The following is a 17628-nucleotide window of genomic DNA, read 5'->3' on the forward strand; positions in this document are numbered from 1 at the left end:
TTTATTATTCTATGTATTTTCTGATATATGCTTAAAAATATTAATCTGAGAAGGGATCCATAAACTGCCAAAAGAGTCCATAACACAAAATTGGTCTGGAACCCTTAAGTCTCATATATTTCTGGTAAGGGAGTAGGGCACATTCTCTGACCCACTCTCCATTTGCCCCTTACTACCTCAAGAGAGGTAGTACTCTAACTAGATATGCTAATAAATGAAATAAGATACCCACAAAGCAACATTCATTTACATAGTGGATTGTATTATATGGTATTCATAGTTATTTTTTGTGTTCTTGGTATATTTTTATTTTGTTTGAAATCTAGGCAAAAACAGAAATACTAAAATTTAGATTTGACTTATTGAAAATCATATTAGAGGTCAAGCACAGTGGCTCATGCCTGTAATCCCAGCACTTAGGGAGTCTGAGGTGGGTGGATCACTTGAGTACAGGAGTTCATAACCAGCCTGGGCAATATGACAAAACCCCACCTCTGCAAAATATACAAAAAATTACCCGGACATGGTGGCCCACACCTGTAGTCCCACCTACTCAGGAGGCCGAGGTGGGAGAATTACCTGAGCCTGGGAAGTCGAGGCTGCAGTGAGCCGTGATTGTGCCACTGCATTCCAGCCTGGGTGTGGGAGTGAGATCCTGCCTCCAAAGGGGAAAAAAATATATTATATTAGAGTGAAACATTGTGTCCATTAGCAGGGCAGTATCTTGAAGATTATTGAGCTAAGATAATTAAAGTATGCGTATTGTTTCTGCAGTTTAGATAGCTGCTGCTGTAAACAGTAAGTACTTTCCAAGAGTGTAAGCTGATTTCCGGATTTAATTAACATAAGCAAATATCCATCACAGAATTCATAGACATGAAATCTGTGGATTAGTTAATAGAAACTGTGCAATTGTAGTTATCCTTTTAGGTATTTTCTTTTTTATTTCTTTTTAACTAAAATTAAGAAATCAAGTCTCACAGTATTACCAAGGTTGATCTCAAATTCTTGAGCTCAAGGGATAGTCCTGCTCATCCCCCAGGTAGCTGGGAAAACAGATGGGAGCCACTGTGCCTGGCTTCACTCTTTTGTTTTGAGACAGGGTCTGGCTTTGTCACCCAGGATGGAGTGCAGTGGTGCAATCACAGCTCACTGCAGCCTCGAACTTCTGGGCTCAAGCAATCTTCCCAGCTCAGACTCCCAAGTAGCTAGGACCATATACCACCACACCTTAACTAACTGAAAAAAAAAAAAATTGTAGAGATAGGGTCTTACTGGTTTTTCCAGGCTGGTCTCAAACTCCTGGGCTCAAGAAATCCTCCTGCCTCAACCTCACAAATTGCTGAGATCACAAGCATGAGCCACTGTACCCGGCCTCTTTCAGTATTTTCTGACAGGAAAAGGGGAAGTTATCCTTCTAATGATAAATTCCATTATTCAGAAATCATCTTAAGAAGAAACTTATAGTAATCATTTGGAAGAGGTGTTACTTTATATCATATTCTGGTCATGGTAAACTTCATTTTTCACTTCTACATGGACTATCATGTAAAGGGCTTTAATCCTGGCATCCGCGCTTAATGAAGTTAAAAAAGATTATCATTCTGTTTAACTAAGATTAGAAAGATGAAAACAGAATGTTCACCAGCCCACCTGTAATCCTCATCAGTTCACTGGAAATCCCGTCTATGTGTCTCTAAATAACACAAAAGTTCAAACATTACAAGTCTATATCTGTCTTACAGCTCTAAATAAGATTTTTTAAATTAAATAGTAAGAATTGTTTTTATAGAATTCTTCCATGAAGGCTGTTCTTTTAGACTAGACGTTTAACATATTCATCCAGCTAGGGGAAAAAAGAAACACAAAAATTCTCTATGAGTAAATACACAAGTATGTGACCTGTTTGTTCATGTGTGAACTACATTTATTGTAAATATTCACTGGCAAGCTTGAAGACTTTTAAAATTATTATTCCTATGAATTTAACCGTATTAATCATTATGACTTGAGAATATTTTAGTTACATTAATTGTGGCTGCTATTTATCCAGACACTGTGCTAAGTCCTTTACTTATTTTATTTCATTGAGGTCTCACAACAATACTATGGAATAAACAATATTATTATTCCCATTTTACTGACGAGGAAACTCAGTATATTAGCTTAGGCTTCCATTACAAATTATCATCGGCTGAGTGGCTTAAAGTCCATGATAAAGGTGCCCATCAATTTTGTTCCCTGCCAAGGGCCATCCTTCTGGCTTGCAGATGGCCACCTTCACACTGTGCTCTCACATGGTGGAGAGAGGGAGAGGGTTCTGGTTTCTCTTCCAAGTATTGTATGGACACTCATCCCACCTTGAGAGCCCCGCCCATATGGCCTCATCTCCACCTAATTACCTTCCAAAGGCCCCACCTCCAAATATGACCCCTACACTGAGAGGAGGTAGGGTTTTAACATGTGAATTCTGGGGGAACACAGATATTCAGTCCATAACACTGAGGGTTAAAGGAAGTAGAGTAATTTGCTTAGTGTTACAGAGCTAGTAAGTAGTTACAAATGAAGTGCACTCCAGAGACTTCCAGGGATGATGCTATCCTGGGAAATAATTTTCTGTGCTAAAATAATATTTTACATTGGTGTGAGGGCTTAAAAAAAATCCTCAGCTTGACTTTTCCTTACTACCTCCAGCATAAGCACTCTTTCAAAGAACCATGTGGCTTGCCTCTCTCCGGGACTGCCTTGCTTATGGTCTGGTTTCCCTGGGAAAAACAAAGGGATTCTTTCAATTCTCTATCTCATCATATAAATTTGTCAACAAAAATCCTTTAGTGGCCTCCCATTCTACTTAGAAGAAAATAAAAAATCCCCTCCATGGTTCTCAAGGCATTCCTGACTTCATGTAACTGACCTTATCTCCAATCCCCACTCCACTCTGCCTTGTTCACCCTGACCCAAGCTCTTTCCTGTCCAGCCTTTGCACTGGCTGCTCCATCTGCCTGGAATCCTCTTCCCTACACAGGCAGAAGGCATGTTTCTTCTCATCCTTCAGGATCCCACTCCTCACTCAGGCTTCCCTGACAATCCTGTCTATGTAGCCATGCCCTACCCCTAGCCAGGGGCGTGTCTGTATGTTTCCCTCTTTTATTCGTCTTCCTAGCTGTTAAAGCTACCTGTTATTTCTCTATGTTCTTTTGTTACTGTGATTTAACAGTTGCCTCTCTTAGTTACATACAAGTTTTCTGTGAACAAGGACTTAGTTTTGTTCATGTTTATATCACCTGGTATGCAGTAGATGCTCAATTATTATGTGTTGAATTTATGAATGTATCACTCTTAAGAGAGAGAAAGAATCCCAGCTCAGAAGTGCTAAGGGGCTATGTCCAAAGTTGTCCAGGATGTAAGAGACAAAACTGCAACTCACACTTAGGTCTTCTTACTTTATTGGACTTTCCATTCCTCTCTCCTACCATTTTCTGTAGAAACAGAATAAGGGGCAAACCATACTCCTCTGAAAGTTGAAAGTGGTGAAAGAGAACTGAGATCTACTAAGCATTAAAGCTGTGTCAGATATTACACCAATATTCTCTAAAGTCCTAAGTGGTACAGTTACTACCCTCAATTTACAGATGAGGGAAATAAAGTTTATATGGACTAATTCACTTATTCATGATCACTCAGCAAATCACTGGCAGAGCCTTTGTTTCAACCCTGGCTTGTATCTGGTAATAATGCCCTTACTCAGAGGATGCTGACCATGGACATTCAATGAAACACTTTTCTGGGCTTTCATTAACTCAGGAATCAAAGAAAGGGGATAGCTTCACCTTAGATGATAGTGAAATTTTCTAAAATTTATAACACAATCCCCCCTTGCCTCATGCCTCTACGCTTTTGTTTACTATGATGGTATTTAAAGCTAAAACAAAACCCAGAAATCTTTGGGTTTTGAAAGCAATCTGTTAAAAACTATAATAATCCATGTATCCTTAGACTTGAGAGCATTTCTAAATGAAGCTTGCAATCTGATCATTTGGTGATGTTTGGATTATGTGGTTATAGTAGGATTTAAAATGCCTTTTCACACCGATACTATAGAAAGGTGAGCAGCAGGATGCACACAGTGACAAATTAGCGGTGCTCTTAGCCAGGCCGTTTAAATTATTTTTAGGCAGGAGACATACTGTACACACCAGGTTTTAGATGCAAGTAATTAATATGAAATGTTACCTCACTCTTTGCCTGTAGTTAATCTGAGCTCTCCTTATTTCCGTCTCTTTCCTTCCAGTTCTATTCCCTAGTACTTCATGTATTATCTTCCTTGCAAGTTCCCTTTTTCTGTGAAATTGTTTCTTGTTATATTGGCAAGGATACCTATCCTTACTAAACTGGTGGTGGCTGCAGCAGCCATGCCCAGAGCTTACTATGCAGAGACTAGTGCCTATATCTGGAGTTGAGACAGGTTACTATACCACAACTATCTTTAGTTCACTACCTGTTTGCTCCATTAGGTAGAAGCTTTCTCCTAGACTTACGAGAAGCAAAAGCAAACACAAACAAACAAAAACAATGCTCCTTTATTTAAAGGAGTATTTTCTCAGCATCTGAACCAATTATACATGCCTATTTTCCATATCTAAATTTATAGCAATGCACAATGAAAACTCATATTAAATTGAAGACTTTGAGGGTCTGCTGTATCCTGGATCATCTAACAAAGTTTTTTAAAATATATTTATATGTGTGTATATATCTGTAAACACATACACACAGATACACATGCATACCCAAGCACTGTACATACTAAACATTTAACATATTTGAGGAAGTTAACTTTATCACATCACAGTTCACATTTGTGTAACTTCCTAAGAAAAGGTGAAATCTACTACAAAACAAACAGAAAAAGATGATTTAAAAAGCCCTTAAGAGTTGGAGCTATTTTTATTCCTTCATAGAGCCTGCATTCTAATAACCATTTAATATAACCTCTACCTTGATTTGTACATGGACTAAAAAGGTATGACCACTGGGGCTTGGCACTGAAGCAAGAAGAAACAAAAAAAGGGTTGAAGGAACATGACTTACATAAGATTTCCAGACGTGAGATTACTGTGTATTCAGATTCCCTACACAATGTTAATAGCACATATAAAATAACTAAAATTTCTGGGAACTTTAAAGCTGTTTGATGTATCAAGCAGGGTCTACCTTCACGTTACAGTGATTGCCAGGTTTTAGATGCTGGGTAGGTGTCAGGTGGGTACTTCATTCATGATGCCAATAGAGTGTCAAGTAAACATGGATTTTCTGACTATGAGATAATATATTATCGTACTTCTGCATCCTCTTCCAATTATGAGACACAGTTTTCTTTGATGTCACTCAGGCTCGGAAAGTTGAACACCCTTCACTTGGTGTGATTTGGCAATAATTGTCTTTGATGCTGAGAAAACATGCACAGTATGAAATAGAAAAATGCAGCTGGGTGAGGTGGGTCATGCCTGTAATCTCAGCATTTTGGGAGGCCAAGGCAGGAGGATCAGTTGAACCCAGGAGTTGGAGACCAGCCTGGGTAACATAGTGAGACCCTGTCCCTACAAAAAATGTAAAAATTAGCCAGGCATGGTGGGGCATGCCTGTAGTCCCAGCTACTTGGGAGGCTGACATGGGAGGATTGCCTGAGCCAGCGATTGAGGCTACAGTGAGCTGTGATTGTGTCACTGCACTCCAGCCTGCGTAACAGACAGAGACTCTGTCTCAAAATTCAATCAATCAATAAAATAAAATAGAAAAATGCAACCTGATAATCGTGTTTTTAAAAACAAAACAGGGGCTGGGCACGGTGGCTCACTCCTGTAATGCCAACACTTTGGGAGGCTGAGGCAGGAGGATCACTTGGGGCCAGAAGTTCAAGACCAGCCTGGCCAACATGGTAAAATCCTGCCTTTACTAAAAAAAAAAAAAAAAAAAAAATACAGAAATTAGCCAGGCATGGTGGCAGGTGCCTGTAATCCCAGCTACTTGGGAGGCTGAGGCAGGGGAATCACTGGAACCCGGGAGGCAGAGGTTGCAGTGAGCCGAGATTATGCCACTGCACTCCAACCTGGGCGACATAGTGCGACTCCATCCCAAAAATAAAATAAAATACAAAACAAAATACATAACAGTCATGAACATAAAATATGCTTGCCTACACAGACTCTGGGAGAACTAAAGCAAGGTAGAAGGAAGATGTATCTGAGCACTCCCCACCTCCACTATCAGAGCTATGGTCCAGACTTCTATTGTTTGTAAACTGGATTATTGCCAGGCCTCCTGACTGGAGTCTCAGTTTTCCTCCTTGCTGTCTTCTATTACAAACATAAGAGCCAGAGGGAGCATATGAAAATGTCAGTCCAGTTATCTGATTCCTCCACTCAGACTCTTCCAGTGACTTCCCATTCACCCAGAGTAAAAGCCAAATCCCTATGACGGTGAAGAAAGCTCACATAACGTGTGTACCCTCTTCCTCCTCTGCCCTTGCTCAGTCCTTCCCCACCACAGGGGCCCACTCGCTTTGCCTCAGCCTCACTAGGTGGGCTCCCACTTCAGGCCTTTCACACTTGCTGCATCCTCTACCAAGCCCCGATCTCCGTAATGTGCTCCCTCACCTCCTTCAGTTCTTTGCTCAGATTTCACCTCTTGGTGAAGCCTTTTCTAACTGCCTTACTTAAACTTTAAAAAGCAGGGAAATCAGTAGTAACAAAATGTTACTTAGCATTCGAAGTCCTCAGATGATGATACAATATGAATTTCAATTTAAATAGCTACAATATTTTCAGTATGCTAAGTTTAACCGTAAGAAGGGCAAAGGGCAGTACAACTTAAAGAGTCAAGGGACAAGTAGATTTCTCCTTAGAATCACAGGGTTTCTTTCCTGGGCTACTGCACTGAATAGCTTTCAGTTCAATTGAACTCTAAATATTTACCAGTTGCCTGTTATAAGGGACCTGATGCAGGGGTTAGTGAATTGGATAAGAAAGCATGAAACCCAGATTTTAAGGTTAAGATGATTCATCAGAGGGGATTACTCAAATACTCAAAAGAAATGACCAAAAATATATAAAATAGGGTGTTGCTCATAAGTGAAGTATAGCAAAGTGTTTTCATTTTGACCGATTGCTACAAAATCAATAGAACTGTTGACTTGGAATTAGATTGTGATTTGATTGTATCATGACAGTGACAAAAACTGCAAGATTTTCTGTCCAGGGTTCTGACAGTCTATTGAATTAAATGTGGTTCAAATTCAAAGTACCTTGATATTATTCACAGTTTTTCATAGATGGTGCAATATTAGGAAAGGTAAAATAACTGCTCCTAGCTTTGTGTGCACTGTGATTAGTGAAAGCATTATGATACGGTTTTTTTTAGTATCTAAATATACCATACCATAAAATGGTAAGTTTTAAAAATAGACTTGATTATTACCAAGCAGTGGTTGGTGAGGGTAGAAGAAGTTGTCTGGAGTTGATTAAACAATGGTAGGGGTTCTGGGTTACATGAAACAGATATAGAATACATCTGTATTTGTATAAATTAAAAATTCTTCTGATATTCTCTGGAATTTTATATTCTACATTAGCAGTAATATTTGAATTATTTGTTTTATGATCTCTCTTTCATAGATATAAAAGAACTTAAGTTATTTACAACACCTGTTATATTATTTAGATGATAGTTAGGTTTTATATGCATATTAACAATGTATTTTAATTAAATGATGAAAACAGATGTCATCATTAGCAAATGTAATGGGAAGAAAATTACATCTTGTCACTTACCTTGAAATGCACTCCAGAATGCATTAGAAAATACTGTACCTAATGATGGTTGGCTAATTCAGTACACTGTGCAAGTAAAATTCAGGAAGCTTGTATTCCTCTGCTTTTAAAAGTGAAAAAGAGCAAGTCTTTTTGGAATAAACTTTTTATTACCAAGCTATTCAACTTAAGCTTTAGAAATAGAATATTTGATGGCACTGCTTTCAAGAATCTGGACTCAATCTATATATTTTATGTCATAATTCTAGATCCTATTTATGTATTTCAATCCATTGAGTAATGTTACACTTCACAGGACCATAATAGAAGTTTTATCTGATTTTTGTTCACTCTTTTCTCTATACATTATAAAATAGCTAATATTTTACTGAGTACTTACTATTGTCTCCACCTCCCTAAGTACTTTGCACATACATATTAGCCATTTTAATCCTCACAACAACCCCACAGTAGGTGGGCATTATTATACTCATTTTACAGAGGAAGAGGTGGAGTCTTTGCATGTTAAATAACTTGCCAGGTCAGAAGCTAATAAGAGGGAGAGCCCAGGAAAGTTTTGAACCCAGGAAATTTGGCCCTAGAACCACTGGGCTCTGCTTTTTTCTCAAGTATTGGCACACACGGAGATTAAATCTAAAACCAAGAAATATGCTTGTGCATTCACTTCTTGGGGTCAAGACGCAAGTAATACACTTTCCTTCTACACTCAGAGTAGGAGCAGTATATCTTCGTTATCCCCTCACTAGGGATAAGTGGGTGTTCAGAACCTCTGAACAGACAAGAGAGAAATGTCACAGGTGGCCACATAGAGACCCTGGTAACCAGATGGGTGAGCACAAACTTTACCAACAGAAGAATTTGTCCAGGGAGATGAAGTCATTAGATGTTCTGGAAATTAGGGGACATTGCACTTCTCATTTATTCCCTTGTGGCTCTGTGATTTCTGAGAAACAAAGCAGCTTGAAGAGCTTTATAGGACCATTGAGGTTTTAAAGGAATTATTCTGATCAAATATTAAAAATGTAAGGTAATACTTTGTCAAAGTAACATTGAAAGCCCCTTTCTCTTAACTAACACATGCCTGAACATAGTTTATCATCTAAAAGAAGAAAAGGCAACAAAATGTGGTTAACTCACTAATAAGAAGGATACATTCGATGTTTGTAAATTTATCAGACATTAAACATGAAAAGGAAAACAAGTCTTTCACATTAAAATTTTTCTGTATATCATTCATTCACCAAGTATTTCAGAGCATTGGAAATATTTGTGATTCAGGCAATTTACATTTATCAGTGCAGTGATAATACTAATGATAATATTCTTTCTATAAATATCAGATTTTTAGAATCTCCTTTCTTTTTGTTTGTTTGTTTGTTTGTTTGTTTGTTGTGAATCAGCAATGACCATAAAAATGCCAAAAAAAATTTCAGACAAAATTACACATGTTCCACTAGTGGTTGTATTTTCTGGAGTTTCCACAAAACGGATTTTACTTGTGGGTTCATTTTTCACTCTGACTTCCATCTTACAAGATGACCTTTTTTCCCCTCACTAGTGGTCTATTGATAGATCATCCAAGCCACTCATACTAATCCCCATCTGCCAGGAAATCCTGCCAGTCATCACTGCCTCCCAAAGTTATCAGCTAAGTGTACTCAGAAACTTAAAAGCAAAGTACTCTGTTTCCCTCATGTATTATCTATGTCTACGTATAATAATAATAGCTAATATTTATTGAGCTTTTACCATAGGCTAGACACGGTGCTAAGCACTTTACATTGATTATCTCAATTAACCCTCTCAACAATCTTACAAAGTTGCTATTATTATCACCAGTTCACAAATGAGGAGACTGAGGAACAGAGTTTAAATAACTTCTTCATGGTCATGAAGCTAGGAAATAGAACTAGATTTGATCCTGACCATGCCAGGCTCACACTTATGTCTGAACTATTATATTTAATTCCTTCCAAAAAGTGTCCCGTTGTATAATGTCAGTGGGTTGGTTTTTTTCCCTCCTTATAGTAACATAACAAAGCAATTCTGGTGAAGATAGTTGACAATACAGCAAAGGCAGTGTTTACAGTGGGTTGTGCATTGCAGAAGATGCAAGCATGAATTGGTTACCTAACACTTTGGCTTGCTCATATGTGTAGACATCACTGTCTTCTAAATTGCCAACACATGGTGTTTGCTCTTTATGCATTAGGTAGGTTGGCATGATCACGTGACACATTCTGGAAACGTTTGCATGGAGTATGATTAGACCTATTTAATATCAGTTGATTACATATCTGTTATATAGATGATCCCAATATTACCTATTAAGATTATTTCCTTAAAACTTACCTTCATTCCTTTTAAAAATTATATTCCTAATTCATATCCTACTTTATGATTTCTCATTATTTTACTTGATTTTCTTCTCTTCAGTTGTACTGTGAATGAAATAACTTGTTTGCCAAAATATTAAAATGACCCTTTCTTGAACCAGGTTTTCAGTTTCAGACCTCTGATATATCTCTAATATTAGAAAGCAGTAATATTGTTCCACAATATCTAGAAACAGTATTTCTAGGACCTAACATATGAACCTTCTACACATGCAGTACCTCACAGCATTCAGGAACACAGTGAAAGTATTTATTGGGAGATGGAGTGCAGCAGAAAACTTAAATCTATGCTAGTGGGCTTCCATGTCCTCAGATGTCTTCATTTAATGCTTACTCAGGAGTGGCCTCCTATGGTAAATTGAAAATGGAATTAAAAATAAATGCTTGACTGAAGTAATAGACTATACAACACAAATAGCTAATCATCAGTTATGCTCTTATTTTTCGTAAGTGTCATCTCTCAGTGCTTTCAGAACACTGTGGGATGCTGATTGGATGAACTTCATTTTTAACAATGCTAAATGGAGGACCATAAAAACTACCAACAATATAAAAATATACAAAAACCCTTAATATATAATATTTTAAAAGGTTATGTAGAATGATAGTCCTCCACAAAAGAGCAGAAGTTGCAACATTTTATAAATTTTTCTTTTGTTCTTTTTCAGCCACCTCTGAAAACACATTTTCCTAGTAACTCAAATCTCCTGCTGATTGTACTAATTTTTTTTAACACATAAGATGTTTTAAAAAGTAATTTAAGTAACTGTGACAGAATTGAATGCAAAAATAAAAAGCTTTAGTGCCATCTGCTGGATATTTGCAATAAGAAAAAAGTGTATTCATTTTAAACTAAAGACCAAACGTGTTTTTAAGATACAAACTGATAATTTGTTGAACTGTAGTAATTTTCAAAAATTACTCAATAACATCTGGGGTAAATTTCTGAATTACTGAGATATTTAGAATATTGCCTCTGAAGCAACCTATGTTTAAGCCTGTGTACAAAACACTATGATGCTTTTTAAAACTCACAAATGTGCACATTTCTTTGAGTCATAAAATTGTAAGTTTTAAACAATGATGATTATCAGGTTAAATATGTGTATATACCATAATATTAAATTATTCAGCATATTTCCAGAGGGGTAGAGCCCCAGATTTTGCATTTATGCTTAAAATTTCATTGGGATGATTATTTTTATGATGTGAAATGACAGATCTGTGAAAAAATTGCCTTCATCTTCAAGTTTATTCTTAATGTTTGCAGTCTCCGCCACATGATGGTCTCTGGATAATTTGCACCAGAACTACTAAAAAAGCTTCTTCCTGGAATTTATCCCAAACCTACTGAATCAGAAGCTCTGTAGGTTCGTCCAAAAATTTGCATTTTAACAAACCCTTTAGATAATTCTGATGCATATTAAGTTTGAGGATACCAAGGAAACCCCTCTTACAAAGCAATAACTTTCCATTCCTTTAGCCATAATTAAAATTAGCATTCTGACAATAGAATGGTGTAGTGGAAAGTTTGAAATAGAGGACCTAATTATCACCAACCATTTTACTAGCCTTATGTAAGGCACATAAAGCATGTCCCTAAATGTTCCCATTTATAAAATGAGGAAATTGTACCCTCTAATCTTCAGAGTTTCTTCTCCTGTGTCTGTATTTTCCCAAATATTTTCATTTTACACTGGGTTTTGGAATCCTTCCTTTATCTTGTCTCACTCTAAGAAAAGTGTTTAAACGATGTCATAGTGATGAACCCCAAGTCCTGGCAAAGAAGAAAACCATGGTTTTAAGCTTGTACAACTAGATTTCTTAAATTTCAGCAGTGATTCACAAAAAGAGTTGAAGCAGACAACAAAGGCAAATGGTAGAATAATACATAGTTCTTCCAAAAGAGAGCCTGTATGCTCATATCTAGGATAGCGTATTATATCCTTACAGCTGGTGTTAAGTGAAAAATTCACCTAAGTAAATTTATATTAGTAAAGTATTGATAAGTTTTGATGATACTTGGTAAGGGTTCAAGCTATGAAAGGAAGTTCAAAGCTGAAGGAAAAATACACTGCTGTAAAAGCGATTTCATCTGAGTTACATATGTTTGCAATTGCAGTCACTTCCTTTTGCAGGATACTATGCATATGCCTGACACCTGTAAACAACTTGTATTTATAATAAGAATATCAGGTAATAAAATAATTGAAACTCAAAACCTTCTTATGCTACTTTCTTTGTACTCCCAGAGCCTTAAGGAGTGTAGGTTGTTCAACAGACCTCAATGTATGTTTGTTGAATTGATGTTTGGAAGATTCTACTGTGTTTGACAAATAGCTAGAAAGTTTAATTTTATTGTAGTGTAAGATGTATGAGAAAACGTATGTGAGAGATTCTAATAGATAAGAAAGTGGGGACCTTGTACCACAGGATGAGAAATTGAACTACCTCAGAGATGATATTTAATCAGTAGATTGACATGATTGGTTCCATTTATTAGGAAGATCATTCAGGCAGTATGAAAGATGCACTAGAATGACGGAATCCATCGGCAGGAAGCCTAGTTAGAAAGCTAATGAAATAATCCGAGCTAAGAATAATGAAGGCCTTCATTCACATGGGATAGATTTGTGCTGTTCATCAAATCACTACGGAAAGAAGGAGGTTTTTTGTTTGTTAGATTGTATATGTACCTTGTATCTCAGTCCAAGTTTTACATTGATTTACTGTCCCTGCAGCTTTTTAACCAGATGAAATGAACTAGACAGACACGCGTACATATATCCACAAAGTTTGTAGGAAAAAAAGGGATTAAAAATTTAAAAATTGCAAACTTTATTTCTCAACATAAGATCTATGAAGTTCAAGACACTTTTATAACCCTTGATACTAGCCATTTAGTTTATCCCTAAAGAACTGAGAGTCCTGGGGATTTTACCATGCCAATACAGCCTTTTTTACAACATTAACTGAAGAAAAATGAGTGCCCTTCACAGACATTTTAAGATTAGGAAACAAAAGGAAATTAGAAGAATTCAATTTAGGACTGTAAGGTAGATGCCTAATGATTGCCTATCAAAACTCTGGCAGAATTGCCCTTGTTTGATGAGAGAAATGAGCAAGAACATTGTCATGGTGGAGAAGGACTCTCAGATGGCACTTCCCTGGGACTTTTTCTACTAAAGATTGGCTAACTTTATCAAAACACTGTCATAATAAGCAGATGTCATCATTCCTTGGTCCCCCAGAAAGTGAGCAAGCAAAATGGCTTGAGCATCCCAAGAAACTGTTGCCATGACATTTGCTTTTGACTGGTCTGCTTTTACTTTGACTGGACCACTTCCACCTCTTGAAGGCCATTCTTTTGATTGTGTTTTGTTTTCAGGATCATACTGGTAAAGCCATGTTTCATCTACTGTTAGAATTCTTCAAATAAATGCTTTAGCATATTTATCCTATTTTAAAATTTCCATTGAAAGCTCTGCTCTTCTCTGCAGCTGATCTGGGTGCAATGGTTTTGGCACCCATCAAATGGAAAGTTTGGTCAACTTTAATTTTCCAGTCAAAAATGTGTAAGCTGAACCAATTGAGATGTCTATGGTGCTGGCTACTATTTCTGCTGTTAATTGTCAGTACCCTTCAATTAGGGTATGAACAAAATGATTTTTTTCCTCACAAATTGATGTATGTGGTCTGCTACTGCAGGCTTCATCTTCAGCATCATCTCATTCCTTCTAAAAATGAGTTATCCATTTGTAAACTGATGATTTATTTGGAACATTGTCCCATAAATTTTTCATAAAGCATCAGTGATTTCACCATTCTTCTGCCCAAACTTCACTTGAATTAATTTTTATTTATTTTATTTTATTTTGTTTTGTTTTGTTTTATTTTTTTGAGATGGAGCCTCACTCTTGTCCCCCAGGCTGGAGTACAATGGCACTATCTTGGCTCACTACAACCTTTGCCTCCCAGGTTCAAGTGATTCTCGTGCCTCAGCCTTCCGAGTAGCTGGGACTACAGGCACCTGCCACCATACCTGGCTGATTTTTTGTAATTTTTAGTAGGGATGGGGTTTAACCATGTTGGCCAGGCTCCAGGCTGGTCTCGAACTCCTGACCTTGGGTAATCCACCTGCCTTGGCTCCCAAAGTGCTGGGATTACAGACGTGAGCCACCGTGCCTGGTCACTTGAAATTTCATGTTTGTTCTTGCTTCAATTTTAGAGGAATTCGTGTTGCTCTCATAGGAGCTCTTTTCAAACTTATGTTTTATCCTTCTTAGTGCCTCAAACTGTTAATAGATACTTTTCAGACATGTTATAACAAGTTAGTATAAGTTCATTTTGGTGCAAGAAACTTTTGGAATCTATGCATAGCTTTTTAGTAATACTCATTTTCTGTGAACTTTTTGAAGACCCCTCATATAAGTAATTTGCTTGGGGAACTGAATCTATTTTTTTAAAATTTCCTGGTGGTGGTGAAATGCTTTCCATAGTAATGTGTGCTTAGTGTATGATGAAGAAAAAGAGAGGGAGGAAGAGGAGAGAAATGAAGAGAGGGAAGGAGAGGTTAGGGGAGCAGAAGGAAAGGAGGGAAGGAGAGGGAGGGGAGAGAGATAAAATGGAAAATGAATGGGAAAGGGAGATCTTAGGTATTGTTCACCCATGGTACAGTGGAAGGAATTAAGCAATTTGACATAGATTAGAGGTTTGTAGCTGAAGTGGAAGACTGACCCTCACAATATATATTTCAAAATCATTTCAGGAAGTCTTATGAAAAAAGTAGAAATCTGAAAACTGAATTACATAGACTCTCCTGCAGCTAGAATCCCTGATGTAATTTAGGTTCCATCAGTCGAATGTGCTTGCATGAGATTTGAATGGAAACTGAATTAGATGCAGAGCCGAAACAACATACTGGGCATGATTTTCCTGGGATCTCCTGATGTGGCTCTGGTGGTGGCTTCTAGATCAGAATACCTTAGCAGAGGTGGTAGGACAGTAGCACCAGCCATTTGGACAGTGGCTTTCTGATTTCTGCAGCTTTCTGATTGAGCAGCTTTGTTATTTTTGTTTTGTTATGTTTTTTGTATTCGACAGGATCTCACCCTGTCACCCAGGCTGGAGTGCAGTGGCATGATCATGGCTCACTGTAGCCTTGACCTCTGAGGCTCAAACAATCCTCCCACGTCAGCCTCCTGAGTAGCTGGGTCTGCAGACATGCACCACCATGCCTGGCTAATATATTTTTAAATTTTTTTATAGAGATTGGGTCTAGCTTTGTTGTCCAAGCATTTCTCAAATTCCTAGGCTCAAGTGATTCTCCCATCTTGGCCTCTCAAAGTGCTGGAATTACTGGCATGTGCCACTGTGCTTGGCCTGATGGTGGAACTTTGAGGAGTTAGCTTGTGATCTTGTTTTGAAGGGCATTCCAAGAGACCAATCCAAGACACCACAACCATCCCTCTTCCAACTGTTTTGTAGCAGAAAACCCCATTATTTAACATTTTGGTCAAAAAGACTGTGCTGTTTATTATTTTTTACTCAACTCTGACACAAGAAGCCACTATTTGCAAACATCATTAAAAAAAAAACAATAGTGACCCTTGAAATTTTGTGAAATTTTACAGCTCCTCTATTATGGAGTGAAATCAAAAAGGCAGTTTCACTAAAAGGAGGACAGTTGTGTTGTCGGGACAAGAAAGAGTTTTTTAACTGTACAACTATATGACTTACTGTCCTTCTTTGACCCTGGTACATGCTGTCATAAACTGCTAATTTATATTTATGTATAACTTACTTTCTAAATAGATTATTCATTGAAGTCAAGAACTGTGAATTTATGTTCAACAGTATAGTGTGATGTCAAAATGTGTATAAACAAGCCTCCAACCTACTAGACTAGAAAAACATTGAATTTCAGACATTATTAGGGCTCCCTCTTGGACAACCCCGTGTTTTTTGGAGGCTCTTAATCAGTCCATCATTCTCAGAACAACTCTCCTGCCTTTAATATCCATGCCACTAACCCCATAAGGCCTTGGTGGTGCCCATGTGCTAAGGTTGACGAAGGGAACACATGATGGATGGTACTGATCTGTTTTCTGTGCCAAGGGCGACAAGGGAAACAGAGGCCATGCTTATTGTTTTCAGCACCCATGCCCCTACGCCAATGTATACACATCCTAAAGCAATCCTCCATTTGGGAGTACTGCATGCAAACTATCCTGGCCTCTGCCCTGCTTTTATCTCAGAGAAAGCCCTCACCTGCTCTTAGAACCTGCCACTTGGAGTTTTAAAACTTTAAAATGATAGCTTCCATCCTTTCCTCCTCTGGAAAAATCCAGTTCTATTTGCCTAGACCTCATAAAAGAAAGCCAGGAAGAAAGGTAGAAGTTTCTGCTAGATTCTCATTTCTTTGGGAATGGGAGAAGAAAAAATTCAAAACAGAAAAATGTGAATTGCTGCGCTAATTAGAAAGATTTCTCTACATTCCACTATTACCATTTACTTGTTCAACAAATACTTATTAATTTGTGCAAATGTCATCAATAATTGCTTGTTTAAATTATTTATTTTGCATTGATCACATGATATTTAGCTTTTGAGACATTTACAGAATGATATTTAGGTTTTTAGGCATTCATCTTTGTTTCTTTCAAAATATATACTATTAGTCACCCAAACAACTTGTTTACAAATTAAATTTTAGAGTTTCTTGAATTGAATGTACAATTATTAAAATAATGCAACAATTATTATATAGTAAAACAATGAAAAAAATCATATCCTAGGAGAAAGTTTCAGTATCACTGCTTTTCTTTTGATAGTATTGTGTATTTTATAATACTCTCCATTTTCCATATGGATAATTTAAATCTGTGATTTGCGATTATATATTTTGTCAACCTCACTAGTCAATAAGAATATATTGTTAACTCTAAAATTGAAGTGTACAAATAAATTTCACAAAAAGCTTTTACATTTGCAGTCCCACATTTACTGTAAGACCATATAATAAAATATGTATTTCCATTTATTATTCATAATAGAACACTGTCACAAATTTGATATAGATTAAAGCATTAAAACATCAGATACAAAAAATAAATATGCTGTTTATGGTTTCACTACCAGTATCTTGCTTCCAAAGGCATATTTTATTATGAGGACAGCATCTTGACAGCATGAGATATCAGAGTAATGTAAGGGGAATATGAATTGAGAAAAGGGCATTAAGGTTGTATTTTAAGAGAACAATTTAATAGAGTAGTGCAGGTTATGGAGTAGGTAGATTTTAAGGATGTGGGAGTGAGGAATTCCCTCCCTCCATACCTCCCTGCCTCCCTGCCTCCCTCCCTCCCTCCTCCCTCCCCCCCTCCCTCCCTCCCTTCCTTCCT

At 37.3% G+C, this 17628-nt stretch overlaps 1 protein-coding gene across 7 annotated transcripts in view; it reads left to right on the plus strand.

The window, feature by feature from the left end:
* RIMS1 (regulating synaptic membrane exocytosis 1) overlaps positions 1 to 17628 on the plus strand; it is a 491301-nt gene that overhangs the window by 182732 nt on the left and 290941 nt on the right. For 5 of the 7 annotated variants that reach the window (XM_025382126.1, XM_025382128.1, XM_025382129.1 and 2 more), the window contains exon 5: positions 9946 to 9954. The exons of the other annotated variants lie outside the window; for them this stretch is intronic. In XM_025382126.1, the coding sequence (XP_025237911.1) occupies positions 9946 to 9954 (9 nt within the window). The remainder of the gene's footprint in view (positions 1 to 9945; positions 9955 to 17628) is intronic. 7 annotated transcript variants of the gene reach the window in all.

The sequence above is a fragment of the Theropithecus gelada genome, chromosome 4, assembly GCF_003255815.1.
Source record: "Theropithecus gelada isolate Dixy chromosome 4, Tgel_1.0, whole genome shotgun sequence".
Taxonomy (NCBI): domain Eukaryota; kingdom Metazoa; phylum Chordata; class Mammalia; order Primates; family Cercopithecidae; genus Theropithecus; species Theropithecus gelada.